This window comes from Caloenas nicobarica, chromosome Z (genome assembly GCF_036013445.1).
Source record: "Caloenas nicobarica isolate bCalNic1 chromosome Z, bCalNic1.hap1, whole genome shotgun sequence".
Classification (NCBI taxonomy): Eukaryota; Metazoa; Chordata; class Aves; order Columbiformes; family Columbidae; genus Caloenas; species Caloenas nicobarica.
In genome coordinates this window covers 84678302-84694330 of record NC_088284.1, presented here as the reverse complement: position 1 = coordinate 84694330, position 16029 = coordinate 84678302, and the positions used below count along the sequence as shown (strand labels likewise).

At 58.5% G+C, this 16029-nt stretch overlaps 1 protein-coding gene across 1 annotated transcript; it reads left to right on the top strand.

The window, feature by feature from the left end:
* Positions 1 to 7280: 7280 nt before the first annotated feature.
* Positions 7281 to 15881, top strand: GRHPR (glyoxylate and hydroxypyruvate reductase). Its single transcript, XM_065656628.1, has 9 exons — positions 7281 to 7362; positions 7438 to 7568; positions 7938 to 8010; positions 8445 to 8561; positions 9126 to 9214; positions 9842 to 9946; positions 11027 to 11162; positions 12724 to 12854; positions 15543 to 15881. Exons 1-9 carry the CDS (start codon positions 7298 to 7300, stop codon positions 15662 to 15664), a joined length of 969 nt encoding a protein of 322 aa, XP_065512700.1. The 5' UTR covers positions 7281 to 7297; the 3' UTR covers positions 15665 to 15881.
* The last annotated feature ends 148 nt before the right edge of the window (positions 15882 to 16029 follow it).

Sequence of the window (16029 nt, the reverse complement as noted above, 5' to 3'; positions counted from 1 at the left end):
GCTCTGAGAATTGGCCAATTAATTCAATGGGCATAAGTTGGGCTGAATTTGGTCCCACCACTAGCCCTCTGGCAGGTGCTTTTCTATTCCAGGCTGATCTAAAGCCCTGGGAAATGGGTTCTCACCCTCAGTGCTCCCTGGAGAACCATGTCTTCTCCTCAAAACTCGGGATGCAGGGATGGGATGGGATGGGATTGGGATGGGATGGGATGGGATGGGATGGGCAGTCAGATGGAGACACAGCTGTTCTGCTGGCTTTTTGCAAGGAGCTGCTGCACCATTACACTCCTGTATTCCCTGGAGAGCTGCAAGCTTTGCCAGTGGTGACTTGTATTTTGAAGGACATCACCTTCATATAGTGAAAGCCAGTAGTTGTTTTTGTCATGCCCTGACCTGCACTCCTAAATTCCACCAAACCCCCGCTGTCCCCAAGAGGGTGACATTTCCATCTCCGCCGGTGGAGCGTGCACCCAAGTCGCTGGAGGGGCAGCTGCTCAGCCCATGGCAGCTCTGTGGCGCTGCTGGCCACAGCCTGGGGCTTGCAGGGCTGAAGCGAAGCTCAGACGTGCCTCCTACAGCCACCTCCTGACTCAGACGTCCAGCCGGCTCTCTCTGTACCAAGCCCACTGGCAGGGAAAAATAAAAGTGTGGGGAATCGAACAGCCTCCCACACAGGAAATGTGAAAACAGTGTTCGAGGAGGCTCGGCCCACAGCAAGGCATTTGCAGATGTCACAGCACCGATGCACGAGCTGCTACGGCAAGCCCCTGCAATCATGCACAGGAGGAAAGAGAAGCTGCCCCTGGACCTGGCTGGGGGCACCAGGGTCTCGATCCTCCGCAGTGGCCTGTCCACCTGACGGCAAGCAGAGGAAGAAGTGGTGTCCATTCATCCACCCATCCACCCATCCATCCACCCATCCACTCATCCATCCATCCATCCATCCATCCACCAATCCTACACCCATCCATCCATCCAACCATCCACTCATCTCTCTCATTTCAGCTTTCAGAAAGGTTTCACAGAGCTGTGCAGATTTTCTCAGAGCAGAAATGGTCTGTGTGAAACAGATCAGATGGTAAAAACAAATTTTACAACTCAGTTTTCAGCAGGGTGGCCAGGTAACAGGAGGTGAGGGATGAGAGACTGATTAATCACTTCAACAACCTGAAACTCTGGGGTGAGGCAAAGTGCAGTAGAGCGTGGAAAGGCTATGAGGCATCGCCAGGTCAGGGAGGCTGATGGACACTGAGCAGCCCCCAGGAGGGGCCGGCAGAGGCGGTGGGCGTGGGGGGCAGTGGGGGGGACACCGGCAGGTGCAGCGGGAGGAGCAGGCGGTGGGACACGGGTGCTCGCCTCCCACAGCCACTCGTGTCTGCCATGGTGGGGAGATGACGGGTCAAACACAGCAGAAAAACAATTCAGAAGGAAAAGGTGTGATGGGGATTCTGTGACAGCTAAAGATGCCGTGGCTAAGCCTGACGTGTTCACCTGCGCGGCACGCACCAAGGAACGTGGTCAGAGGGTGCTGCAGAAAGGCAGCCAGGCTGGCTTTTCACCAAAAGAAGGGAATTAGAGGAAATATAGAAAATATTAAATGTAAATTACACATTTATGTGTGTGTGTGTGGTTTTTTATATATATATACACGTATGCAAAGCACCAATATGGGAAGCCAGGAATTGCTAACCAGTTTGTCCCATGAGACCAGAAGAAGACAAGAATGTTACATTGAATGTCATCGAGAGGAGGACACGGCTCCTTGTCTGCATGTGGCCATAGCGTGTCCTGGAGCCAGTGAAGGGGCCACACATGGAACAGACACTCACGTGCTTGCAGAGACCATTCAGGCTCAGCAATAGCCACTGTCGGTGCTTTGCAAAGGGAACAACTTCCGTGTGCAGGTGAAGTGCTAATTAACGGGGGTTATTTCCCGGGGTGGCTCAAGGGTAGCCCTGCTCTGACAGGTCTGAAGTAGCCGGGACAGGACAGGACAGCCCTGGGAGCAGGGGGGGGGGACAGTGCAGCCACCACCCTGCCACCCCCTGCCCTGGGGGGACACCAGCCCTGCCTGCTGGGTGACGGCTCCGGGCTGCTCTGGTCCCTGCTCGGCAGCATTGGGGCAGCTGGATGCCCTCCGGATGTGCAGCGCTGTCTCCTGCCCAATTTTCCATAGACTTTCCCATCTCCCAGCAGCTGTCCCCCCAAAAGCCCTGTCCTCCAGATCCTGCCCCATGGTCCCGCCTCAGTCCCTCCGGTTCCCCCGCAGTGGTCCCAGTTTGCTGCCACGTCCACAAGCACTGGCTGAGCAGCAGCTGGCTGGTGCTCCCATCGGGTAGGATGGGCATCGCACAGGCAGGACAGGCAGCCGCTGTGGGCAGGACAGGGAGCAGCTGTGGGCAAGATGGGCAGGGGCTGTGGGCAGGACAGGCAGCAGCTGCTTGCAGGACAGGCAGCATTTGCAGGCAGGACAGGCAACAGCTGCTTGCAGGACAGGCAGCGTTTGCAGGCAGGACAGGCAACAGCTGCTTGCAGGACAGGCAGCATTTGCAGGCAGGACAGGCAGCAGCTGCTTGCAGGACAGGCAGCGTTTGCAGGCAGGACAGGCAACAGCTGCTTGCAGGACAGGCAGTGTTTGCAGGCAGGCACCACCATCCATCACAGGGACCCTGGTCCCATCTCCCTCCTGCATCAGCTTGACCAAGGGGCTGCTGACAGGCTGGGGTAAAGCAGAGGGAGGTTTCACAGAACCCCAGTCTGTTTGGGCTGCAGGACCTCTGTAGATCCCCCAGCCCAGCCCTGCTAACACAGGGTCACCAGAGCAGATCACACAGGTCGGTCCAGGCGGGTTTCAATGTCTCCAGAGAAGGAGACTCCACACCCGCTCTGGGCAGCCTGGTCCAGGCTCTGGCACCTCCCAGCAAAGAAGTTTCTCCTCATGTTCAGATGGACCCTCCTGTGTTTCAGTCTGTGCCCGCTGCCCCTCACCCTGGCGTTGGGCACCACTGAACAGAGTCTGGTCCATCCTCTGACACCCACCCTGAGATATTGATCCCATTGATCAGATCCCTCTCAGCTTCTCTTCTCCAGCTCAACAGCCCCAGCTCTCTCAGTCTCTCCTCATCACAAAGATGCTCCAGACCCCTCAGCATCTTTGTGTCCCTCCCTGGACTCTCTCCAGTGATTCCTTGTCCTTCTTGAACTGGGGAGCACAGAACTGAACCCAGTGCTGCAGATGGGGCCTCACTAGGACAGAGGATCACCTCCCTCAACCTTTCATGAACATGTTTCTTTCACGTTTGCCAGCAGAGGTGGCAGAGAAGCCCCAGACATTACAGCCCACATCCCTGCAAGGAGCGAGGGCACGTGTCAGCAGATGCTCCTGACTCCTCTGCACGGGAAGGCGAGGTACCAACACTGCACTCCCCCTACTCAAAGGCATCAGACACCCCTCTCCTCCTGCCCCCTTCAAATTGCTCGCTCAAAAAACATGAGGACTGGGAAACGTTGGGTCACTTTGACTTGCACTGTGTCTGGAGATTTGAGTCACAGTTCTACAGCCTTCTGGGTTAGAGGTGGATGCGTAGATGGCCAGGACCTTGCCGGTGTCCCATGGAGGGGAGGGCTGTGTTGCACACCCACGTCTTGTGAGACACCGTGTCAGTGCCTTCATCCAGTCCATCCTCATCCCCAGGAACACTTCAGTGAGACCCCACCTCCTGTGGCACCAAACGCAGTCACCTGTGAGGCACAAACTCACAGGGAATCAAGCTCCCTATGTCCCCTGCTCATAAAACTCCTGCCTTTTTAAAAATCAGGCAGACAACCCCATGACACCAGGAGCTACGGCCTCGAGTGGCGCTCGAGGTGGGGTGACGCTGGTGAGGAAACTATGGTGTTCAGAGCGGTCTCAAGAGCAACCCCTCTGTGCCCTGCCTGACCATGCAGTATCCACAGCTGCAGGAGCTGAGGACAGAGAAGACTCAGGGATCCTGTCCCTGTGTCCTGCTGGAAGAGCGAAGATGCGGGGGCCAGGCTCCTCTCAGCAGTGCCCAGCGGTGGGTCATGGGCACACACGAAACACAGGAAATCCCACTGAAACAGAAGAGAAATGCTTTTTCACTCTGAGGGTGGATGAACATTGGAACCAGTTGCCTCCATCCACAGAGATACCCCAATACCAGCCAGACATGGCCCTGGACAACCAGCTCTACTGATCCTGCTTTGAGTAGGGCTTGGACGAGGTGAGCTCTGGTGGTGCCACCAGCCCAGGGGCCCCTCGCCTCTGGAGGGAATGGGGAGCTGTCACCTCCCCAAAAGACAGATAGTTTCTCACCCCGATGGGCTGTGGCCCGTGAAGCAAACAGGCACATAATGTTCAGCTGCTGCTGGCTCAGGTGATGCAAAAGGGTTTTGTGACCAAACTGTGTGACTGATGTGATGCAGAGCAGCAGGGCTGAGGGCAAATACAATATCCCAGCTCTGGTGTGAGCGGCTGGCGTCGTCCTGCGGTGTGCAAGGAAGCACATGTTCCCTTGTCCTTGCCCGGATCCTGTTATCACAAGCTTTTGCCACTGAGCAGTGATTTTGTGAGGTATCTCAGAGCGTGCGCGGATGCGTTTGCCAAGCAGGTCCCGCAGAGCACAGTGGCTGAAGCCAGTGACCCCGCAGCGCTGCGAGAAGCCAGGGCACTCCAGAAAAGGCTTCCTGCACCTTTCAGGGAATCACAGAATGCTTTGGGTTGGCAGGGACCTTTACATGTTCCCTCGTCTGACTCCTCTGCAGTAAGAAGCCACATCTTCAACCAGACCAGGTTGCTCAGAGAATCTGATGCCACCCAGCTAAGGAGACAGATTCTAAGTGTACCAATAAAGCAACATGTTCCCCAGCACTGCGTGTCTTGTTTTCTAAATAAATCCTCCCTGAGGGTCTCAGTTTTGCTGGTACTGGTGCCACTGGAGGACGTGTGCTGGCTCCAGCAACATGCGGCACTGGCAGCCGCGGCGTGCTTATATGGTGAGCAGCACCACCACGCTCACCCCGCCAGCAGGAGGGGAAAAGCAGAAACCTTGCAGCCACTGTGCCACAAGATTAGTGTGGGGATGTCACACTGGAGAGCATGCACTCCTGACACAAATCCTTAGATGATCAGTGAGGGAGATGTCAGCTACAATGATAACCCAGCTCAAAAAAATAAAATAAACTTTCAAGCAATTATTAAAAAATCAAACAGATTCTGCTGGCATAATCTGACAACATACTGATGGTGGGAGCAGATATGCATCAGGATAAAGGAAAATCCCACCAGTAGAGTACAGTCTCATTAGATAAGCTGCTACCTCATACAGCACAGATGATTCGTGCCAAAGAAAATACTAGGGGTCCCTGGCCTCCAAGTTTACTGTAAAGCTCCCATTAAGATCAGATGGTTGTGCACTCCCACTCTCTCCAGCCCTCTTGTTAAAGCTTCCATCAGATAAAAGAGGGTCCCACCTCCCAGGGCCATGGTGGGGAAGAAGTGCCATCGCAGACAGACAGACAGACCCTTTGTGTTCCCAGCTGGGCCGTGTCACGGTGACCCCGGTGACCAGCCATGCTCTGCCTGCGGTCACACCGGGGGTCACATCGCAGCTGTTGCACAGACCGGCCGTGGGCCTGAGCCTGCAGACCGTGCTCTTCCTCAGCTCCAGAGCGCAGGGGATGCGCTGCAACCCGTCCCGTCTGTGCCTGGCAGAGCCTGTGCAGCAGCTGCTCTGGAGCAGCACGAGGAATGACAGACAAATATCCTGGGATGTTAAACTCCACTTTTGCTTTGTCTGCAGATGTGTTTTCTTTACTGGTATGACTCTGTGCTCAGTCCCAGAGATAATACACCTATTTTACCCCACCACCCTGTACAAGCTCATGTCTTCTTTTGTTTTTGATGCCCACACACAGTCCTATACCTAGTTGTGTTCATTTTGTGATTATAAAGCAGACTGAGACCAGGTCTCCAGCAAATTTAAAGAGTAGTCACAGGAGGCTCTGAGGTGGAAATGCTCATCCTAAAACACTACCCAAAACCTATGGCACCAATTGCTGGCCATATGTAGCACCCCTTCTCCATAATGAAATCGGCAACCAACTCAGCCCAGCCCCTTGCCGTGGAAGCGATGTCAGAACAGGGCGGCTCTGCAGGGTCCCTGCCAGTAGCTGAACAGAAGGGCCTGTGGGAGACGAACGCTGTTCCTGGAGCTGCAATTTGGGTGGCTTGTTCGTCTTGGCTGGCATGTCCTCACTCTTGCTTTGGAGTAGGTATGTGCTGCTTAGAGCGAGAGGCTGGGTCCTAGCAGGGTGTATCACGGCTCCTCTGTCCCTCCTCAGCGAGCAGAGAGACAAGTGCTTATGTGATACCTCAGCAGGCAGAACTGAAAGAGATCAGAGCTCAGAAAAGAGTTCTGGTAAGGGACCTGGCTGAGTGACCACAGCAAAACAGAATGTGGGAGGACCCGTCACTCTGTGTGCGGGTCCAGAAGCCCAGCCAGGCCCTGTGTCCTCTCTCCAGGCATGCGCTGCATGTGTGCACTGCAGAGGTGCTCCACATGTGCATTACAGAGGTGCTCCACATGTGCATTACAGAGGTGCTCCATGCATGGAACCGAATCAGAGAACAGAACCACAGAACAGTTTGGGTTGGAGGGACCTTCCCAGTTCCCCCAGTGCCACCCCTGCCATGAGCAGGGACATCTTCACCAGCTCACGTTGCTCAGAGCCCCGTCCAGCCTGGCCTGGGATGTCTCCAGGGATGGGGCATCCACCACCTCTCTGGCCAAGCTGGGACAGGCTCTCACCACCCTCAGGGCCAACAATTTCTTCCTCATGTCCGTCCTGAACCTCTTACCCCTTGTGCTATTGCAAAGGTGACTGTGGCACAAGTGACCCGGGAGCACTGCATGGGCGCACTGCAGGGGTGCTTCGTACATGCACTGCAGAGGTGCACCGCAGGGGGCACCGCAGGGCCGCACCACAGGTTGCACTGCAGAGCGCACTGCTGAGCCGCACTGCAGGTTGCTCTGCAAAGTGCACTGCAGCTTGCTCTGCCAAGTGCACTGCAGCGTGCACCGCCGGGCCGCACCGCAGCGTGCACCGCCGGGCCGCACCGCGGGGTGCACTGCAAAGTGCACCGCAGGGTGCACCGCACGGCCGCTCCCCGCGCACTCCCCGCCCCTCCCGCCGCTGGCCGTGCCCGGGCCGGTCCCCGCGGGGCGGAGCGGCCGCCCGGGGTCGCTGCGCGGCGGAGCGGGCCGGCGGCGCGGCCATGGCGGTGTTCGTGACGCGGCGGATCCCGGCCGAGGGGCTGCGGGTCCTGTCGCAGGCCGGCGGGTGAGCGCGGGGCCGGGCGGGGCGGTGGCGGTGCCGGTGCCGGTGCCGGTGACGGTGACGGGCCCGCTCCCGCAGGTGCCACGTCCAGCTGTGGGACTCGGAGGAGCCGGTGCCGCGGGCCGAGCTGCTGGCGGGCGTGGCGGGGAAGCGGGGGCTGCTCTGCCTCCTGTCCGACCGCATCGACCGCGAGGTGCTGGACGCGGCCGGTGGGTGCGGGCTGCGGCCCCGGACCCTCTGTTCCCCCCGTCCGCCTCCCCTTCCCGACCTCTCCTGCGCCCTCCCGTTCCTCTCCCATTCACCTCCAGTTCCCATCCCCTTTCCCCCGCGTCCCTCTGCCGGCTGCTCCCGCCTCGCCCCCCGACCCCTCGGGCCCCCTCCCGTTCCTCCCCCCTTCTCCTCCCGTTCCCCCTGCGTCCCGCTCCCGTCCCGCGTCCCCCTCCCGACCCTTCCCCCGCCTCTCCCGTGCCCCTCCCGATCCCCTCCCGATCCCCTCCCGACCCCTCTCGTCCCCCTCCCGGTCCCGTCCCCGCCGTCGGGGCGACGCTGGGCAGCCGCGACCTGGCGGTGTCTTGCAGGGCCCGGCCTGAAAGTGATCAGCACGATGTCCGTGGGGTTTGACCACCTCGCCCTGGACGAAATTAAGAAGCGGTAACCCTCGACCCCTGTGCCCCGTGCGGGACGGGCCCGGCGGGGCAGGGGAACAGGGTGAAGCTCAGGGCTCGCACCGCTCTGGACGCGGCAGAGCCGCGGGTCGCTTTGGCACGGGGCTGGCAGGTGGACCCTGGCAGAACGTGGGGCTGGATGGGGTGTGTGACCTGCACCTCTCTCTTGCTGGGGTACAGCTGGGGTCACCCCAGCTGGGGCTGGAGGGGTCTGCGGATGCTGGGATAAGACTACGATACCCCCGGGACTGCGCTGACGGGAGCCTGCAGAGGAAGAGCTGAGGAGCCCAAAGGGATGTCCTCCTGCACGTGGTGCTGCGGATACCTGGGGAGGTGTAGCATCAGCAGCTTGCCCAGAAATGTCGAGGTAGCACCCCAGAGCTGGCAGTGTTGCCCCAGAAACCTGTGCTTGCCTTGCAGAGGGATCCGTGTGGGGTACACCCCTGACGTGCTGACTGACGCCACCGCAGAGCTCTCCGTGGCTTTGCTCCTGGCCACGTGCCGCCGGCTGCCCGAGGCGGTGGAGCAGGTGAAGAAGTGAGTATCCAGCTGCAGCCAGGGCTGGCTCCTGAGCCCACAGCCCCCGGCCGAGGGCTGCAGGACAAAACATGCCACGCTGGACAGATGAAACTGGGCTGCAGCCAGAGTCTCACCCAGCTTGCACCAAACACCTCGCAGGCCAAGGTGAAGTCCCCTGCAGTTCCTTGACTCTTTGGAGATGTGCTGCTCAGGGGCTGGGAGGGCAAAACTCCCCTCTGTGTGCAGGGCAGCAGAGCTGCAGGACAGGGCAGCGGGGCCACACAGACCCCTCCAGCAGGGCACGCAGTGGGGGTCTGGCCAGAGCCCACTGACTGGCGGTCGTTCCAGGGCTGCGGTCAGTGGTGCCTGGATTAAATCGGTCCCGAGGCCCAAGCAGGAGACCAGCACAGTTACCGGCAGCAGGAGCCCCAGGGCAGGTGGGGTGGGACCCTCTGTCTGCAGGGGGGCCGGCCCCTGCAGTGGGGTGCTCTCCAGCGTACCTGCCCAAATGCCGGACTGAGCCATGAGCAGGCTCTCCATTGCTGCTGTCTGACATCTGTTCTGTCTCGCTCTCTCTGCTAGTGGTGGCTGGACAACGTGGAAGCCCTTGTGGATGTGTGGCTACGGTCTGTCTGATAGCACGGTGGGCATCATAGGTCTGGGAAGAATAGGTAAGTGCAGGTCAGGCACAAGATTTGTGTCTCCAGTGATGGCAGGGTGGTTTTGGAGGTTCAGCCAAGGCGGTGTCCCAGGTGCTCACCTCTTAAAATCTGCAAGAACAACAAGGAGACCTGAGTAGAGCCTCTCTGAACAGCAGTCTTGATTCATCAAGCTTAAAACTTAAAGCATTCAAACATATCCACTACATCTGAATGCTACAGCAAACTGGACATTGTCCCCTCAATTGTCGGTTAAACAAATGCCCTGACAAAGTCCAAGATGGTGTGCTTGTCATCCCTTCAGTTGTGGAATTTGTCAGCAGATGGCTATTCCTTTCCTCACTTTTCAGGTTGCTCCCTAGGGCAGCTTCAGGTTTAATGTCCTGTGGCTTCCTTTGCACAGTTTCACTGCGGCTGGGAGCTCACTCCTGCTTGCATGGGGAGCAGCAGGAGTGGTGGCAGCACCGTGATCCTCCGTGAGCCATGTGCTCTGCAAGCTGCTGCACATCAGCTGCACCGCGGGCGAGCTCGTGGAAGGACAGGCTGCCTGGGGCTGGACGGACCTGGTGCTGGTCTCTGTGCTGCACACCGGTGCAGGTGCTGGCACAGCGGCTGGACTGTCTTCTCTCTCGCTCCCAGGACAGGCAGTTGCCCGCCGCGTGAAACCCTTTGGAGTCAAGAAGTTTCTGTACACTGGCAGTCGCCCGAAACCTGAGGATGCTGCGGAGTTTGGGGCTGAGTTTGGTAAGAAGCGCGCTGGAGCAGGGCCAGGCGGTCGAGCAGTGTGGCTGGGGTGGCTCCAGGCAGGTGACAGCCCGCGGGGTGGCCCAGTGGGATGGAGGGTGTGAGCTGGACGTTCTGGGTTCTCCTCGCCGTCACTGGCGTGAACCGCTGTGAGGGCACCAAAGGAGGGAACGGTGAATCCCAGGTGCTCCGGTGTGGTGGCAGAGAGCAGGGGGGACACCTGTGTCCTTTGATCCCAGCCAGACATGAGACACCGGGCTCTGCCTGACCGCTCATCATGAGCAGGGTCTGTGGCTGTTTCTGCTGCTTTTGCCTTTCATCGTCCCCTTGCATCTCTCTGTGATTTCCAGTCAGTTTTCTTCCCACAGGGAAGTGCAATGTTAGGGATGGGGAGGCGACAGTGGCCCCTGAGAGCAGAGGAAGGGTCTTGACCCCATCCCCATGGGTACTGCGGATCTCACTGAGGGTGGATGTTCCTTGCTGGAAACAAACATTGGCTTTAACCTCCTGCGTTAAAATGCAGGTCACAGTCCAGCCAAGCCTGGGAATGTCTCTCAGCTGTTGAACGGGACTCTTCTGTGCGCCTGGTAGAGTCCTGAGTCTTGCATCAAGTGCTAATATTTCAAGGAGAAGCTGTTTCTAGTTGGTATTTTTTGCACAAAGCCTTTAGCAGCCCTTGTCCTGCTCGTTGTGCTTTCCTGCCCTTGCATACAGGGGTGAGAGGGGCACGAGTCATTACCTGGAGGTACTCTTTAGGTAGATTTAATGCTGGTATATACTGCTCTGTCATATTTTGCTCTCTGAACATGAAATACATACCAGACCCTCCTTTGAGCGAGATGGCTGAAGCATCACTAGATTCCCCTTTGGCTTGATTTTAATTTAAAAGGGAAGCAAAACGCTGCAGTAGTGTCTGTGGGAATGTGCATGGTTTCTGTGTCTCCCTGTCTGTGGAGAAGGGCCAGCCAGGTCTCTCCAGAGCAGAGAGGTGAGCACTGGTGAACCTAAGGGATAAGAGGGCTGCTGAGCTGTGTTGGTGAGATCCCCATGCAGAGCCGTGACCTGTGTTTCTCCATTTAGTCCCACTCACGAGGCTGGCTGAAGAGTCGGACTTTGTTGTGGTGACCTGTGCTTTGACTCCCGCCACCCAGGGAATGTGCAACAAGGACTTCTTCAGCAGAATGAAGAAGATTGCTGTGTTCATTAACACGAGCAGGTAATCGCAACCCAGTCTCCTGTGTGCTGTGGTTGTAGGGGGGACACGGTAGGCTGACCACACCTCCCTCCATGGCTGCCTGCACCTCCATGGCTGCCTGCACCTCCATTGCTGCTTGCACCTCCATCCATTGCTGCCTGCACCTCCATGGTTGCCTGCGCCTCCATTGCTGCTTGCACCTCCATCCATTGCTGCCTGCACCTCCATGGCTGCCTGCACCTCCATCCATTGCTGCCTGCACCTCCATGGCTGCCTGCACCTCCATCCATTGCTGCCTGCACCTCCATTGCTGCTTGCACCTCCATCCATTGCTGCCTGCACCTCCATGGCTGCTTGCACCTCCATCCATTGCTGCCTGCACCTCCATGGCTGCCTGCACCTCCATCCATTGCTGCCTGCACCTCCATTGCTGCTTGCACCTCCATCCATTGCTGCCTGCACCTCCATGGCTGCTTGCACCTCCATCCATTGCTGCCTGCACCTCCATGGCTGCCTGCACCTCCATCCATTGCTGCCTGCACCTCCATGGCTGCCTGCACCTCCATCCATTGCTGCCTGCACCTCCATGGCTGCCTGCACCTCCATCCATTGCTGCCTGCACCTCCATGGCTGCCTGCACCTCCATCCATTGCTGCCTGCACCTCCATGGCTGCCTGCACCTCCATCCATTGCTGCCTGCACCTCCATCCATTGCTGCCTGCACCTCCATGGCTGCCTGCACCTCCATCCATTGCTGCCTGCACCTCCATTGCTGCCTGCACCTCCATGGCTGCCTGCACCTCCATCCATTGCTGCCTGCACCTCCATGGCTGCCTGCACCTCCATCCATTGCTGCCTGCACCTCCATGGCTGCTTGCACCTCCATCCATTGCTGCCTGCACCTCCATGGCTGCCTGCACCTCCATGGCTGCCTGCACCTCCATCCATTGCTGCCTGCACCTCCATGGCTGCCTGCACCTCCATCCATTGCTGCCTGCACCTCCATGGCTGCCTGCACCTCCATCCATTGCTGCCTGCACCTCCATGGCTGCCTGCACCTCCATCCATTGCTGCCTGCACCTCCATGGCTGCCTGCACCTCCATCCATTGCTGCCTGCACCTCCATGGCTGCCTGCACCTCCATCCATTGCTGCCTGCACCTCCATTGCTGCCTGCACCTCCATGGCTGCCTGCACCTCCATCCATTGCTGCCTGCACCTCCATGGCTGCCTGCACCTCCATCCATTGCTGCCTGCACCTCCATGGCTGCTTGCACCTCCATCCATTGCTGCCTGCACCTCCATGGCTGCCTGCACCTCCATGGCTGCCTGCACCTCCATCCATTGCTGCCTGCACCTCCATGGCTGCCTGCACTTGGGCACTTCTCTGCAGCAACCAGAGCAGGAGCAGCTCATCACGCTGGGAGGCTCAGGCACATCCAGAAGGTTCCGACCTCTGCTCAGGCAGCTCTGGGGACGCAGGTGCCACCGCCCCAGCTGTCCCAGCTGTACCAGCCTGGGCTGCATGTCCCTGGGAGCCCGTGGGACCCTGGGCCATAGCGCGGGTGTCTCTGTGCCGGCAGGGGGGCCGTGGTGAACCAGCAGGACCTGTACGACGCGCTGGCCCAGGGCCGGATCGCGGCGGCCGGGCTGGACGTGACGACGCCGGAGCCGCTGCCCACGGACCATCCTCTGCTGTCCCTTAGGAACTGCGGTACGTGGCCGGCTGGGCCCGTGCTGCTCCGGCAGCCTGTGCCACGGGTGTCCCCACGGCTGGGGACCTGTCCTCTGGTGCGGTGACACCCCCATCCCCGTGAGCCTGCAGTGCAGAGCACTGAAACGTGGGAGGACGGGAAGGGCAGGCGCTGTCAGCAGAACGCAGGGAGCCACCGCACAGTGCGGGAAGCTGCTAGAGGAAAAGGCCTCATCAACCTGACATAAAACAAGTGTAAGAGGTGTTTTAACTCTCCAGAAAGCAGCTGAGATCAGCTCATTTTTTAACACCTCCCTGATAGATCTCCATTCGATGGGCTGAGGCATGGGGTGAAATTCACAGAGGAGTCTGATACCAGCAGGTGCCTGAATGAGGAACCAAATCCCAGCTCATGCCCTGCCAAGCTCTGGTGTTCTGTAAGCTCCTGGGCATATATTCTGCTAAAAAAGCTTCCCATGTGGCTGAGGAGCTGTGTGCTGAGTCTGCCAGGAGGAATCTCAGCCTCGGTGCAGCTGCTGCAGGACTCTGCAGCTGGCCCCTCCACTCTGCAGCTGGCCCATCCAGTGTGAGCCAGGGCTGCCAGGTGCAGGTTTAGTGCATGTGCTCAGAAAACAGTTCGTTCAAGTGCTGGCCTTGTCCTGACATCCTTGTTCCGCAGCAGATGCCAGCAAGTCAGGCCTCCCCGAGCTGCAGAGGCCAGCGAGCGCTCTTGCTGTAGGGTTATCCGGGGCTCCTTTGCAGATTCTCTGGCTGCAGCCCCTGGACAGCCCGAGGCAACTTTGGCTGGGGAACTGGAGCCTGGCAAGCTCAGGCAGCGCGTTTGCTGGGTAGTGACGGGCATCGGGCAGGTCATGTTCTCCTGGGATCCTGAGTGTTCTCCTGGGATCCTGAGTGTTCTCCTGGGATCCTGAGTGTTCTCCCGGATCCTTGTTGTCGCAGACTGAAGGGGCCGTTTCCCGTGGCCTGGCCGCACACCGCTGCAGCTCCATCCTCACAGGCACCACAGCCAGCGGCCTGGGACGAGTCAGAGAGGGCTCCTGCTGCGGTCACTGCTCAGGTGGTGCTCAGAGCGTCCCTCAGCCCGTCCCTGCCGCGTGGGGCCAGTTTTCCTCTCCGCCAGACAGGGAGCGGGTGGGTCATGCTGGTTTGTGAGCGGGACTGACACAGAAGCTGAACAAACTCATTCGTGTCTCCCGAGGCAGAAGAAAGACAGAAATGCAACACAGAGAAGGCACTGGTTTCTGGTTAGAAAGTAAAGGTCTGTGGTCATCTGTCCAGTTCTGGGCTCCCCAGTTCAAGAAGGACAAGGAATCACTGGAGAGAGTCCAAGGAGGGACACAAAGATGCTGAGGGATCTGGAGCATCTTTGTGATGAGGAGAGACTGAGAGAGCTGGGGCTGTTGGGCTGGAGAAGAGAAGCTGAGAGGGATCTGATCAATGGGATCAATATCTCAGGGTGGGTGTCAGAGGATGGACCAGACTCTGTTCAGTGGTGCCCAGCGCCAGGGTGAGGGGCAGCGGGCACAGACTGAAACACAGGAGGGTCCATCTGAACGTGAGGAGAAACTTCTTTGCTAGGAGGTGCCAGAGCCTGGACCAGGCTGCCCAGAGCGGGTGTGGAGTCTCCTTCTCTGGAGACATTGAAACCCGCCTGGACCGACCTGTGTGATCTGCTCCGGTGACCCTGCGTTTTCAGGGCTGGGCTGGGTGAGCAACCAGGCTGGGGTTTGTTTGCTTTGGTTCCCATCCCAGACAGTGTGAGAAATGATAAAAGCAGAGACTTCCTGGAAATATTTGCAGGGCTATAGGGATCTGAGAGCTCTGGAATGACACCAAGTTAGACAAAAATAAATACATAGGTATTTATTTTTGCAGAAGTGAAGCTTTGATGACTCTGAAACTATTCAGAGATTTCATCCAAAACTGCCAAATAGTTTCAGCAGCTGGAGGAACACGGGATAAGTAGAGGAGGAGGAAGGGTTGACATTACTGTCACAGTGAACAAGGAACCCAGGCTGGTTCTCGACTCAGGCAGGAAGGACCTACATGTCCCCACAGTCCTGGGGATCCTGCTCCCTGGGGCAGCAGTGTGCCACGGTTCGGGCTTCCGCATTTCCATAGGTGGTCTGTCCTACAAAACAGACTGCAGTGCAGGCTTTTATCCAGACCTTGGGCGAGCGTTCTCCACTACCGATTTTATAATAATTTAGCACTAAAGCACCGTGCACCCAGGGGCCTGTCGCCCACAGTGTTTCACAGCAGCCTGCAGGCTCTTGCCCCACATCCTTGATTCGTGCCAGTCGGTGAGCAGAACCTCCCAAAGCTGTGTGGCAATCAGACAACACCGTGCAAATTTCACTGTGTGTTCGTCTGCCGCAGGGATGGTATTTTCTGTGTCCCACTGACTCTGTCCGTGCAGGACGGTGAGTGCCCAGCCTGGATGCAGAAGGACCCGCTCCTGGCTGGCTGTGGCGTGAAGGACTTAAAAATATCTCGGTTAGCCATTTTTCAGATGTCTTGTCCAGTGCTCAGTGTCTGATGATTTTGTTTCACACTCCATGTCCAACGTGAGCTCCTGGTGGAGCGGCAGCTGGTGCAGGACCCGGGTTGATGGGAAAACCCCTGGAAGAGGCTGTGAGAGCCCAGCGAAGGTGAGTGGTGAGCGAGTGACCCTCCCTGTCCCCGCAGTGATCCTGCCGCACATCGGGAGTGCCACCCACGCCACGCGGAGCACCATGGCCGTGCTGGCGGCTGACAACCTGCTGGCCGGGCTGCGAGGGGACCCCATGCCCTCTGAGCTGCCGCTGTGACGGCCAGAGCACCGCGAGCCCCGGCAACCACCATGGTGATGGCTGGAGCACCATGAGCCCCGGGAGCCGCCGTGGTGACGGCTGGTGCCCTGGGAGCTCCCGCCGGCTGCAGGACCAGCAGAGCATCCCTGGGGAAGCCTGGCAGACAGCCCTGTGCTCCTCACCTCCATGCAGCGAGCCGGTGGGGGGGAACTGTGCGGGGGCATTAAAGAGAAGCAGTGAACGTGTTGAGCTCATTTTGTTTGTGAGCGGGTGTCCCTGGGTGCAGAGCACACGGTGCCACGGGGGCAGCAGGTCCCACGGTACAGAACAGACATGGACCTGCTGGAGAGGGGCCAGAGGAGCCACAGGAATGATCCGAGGCT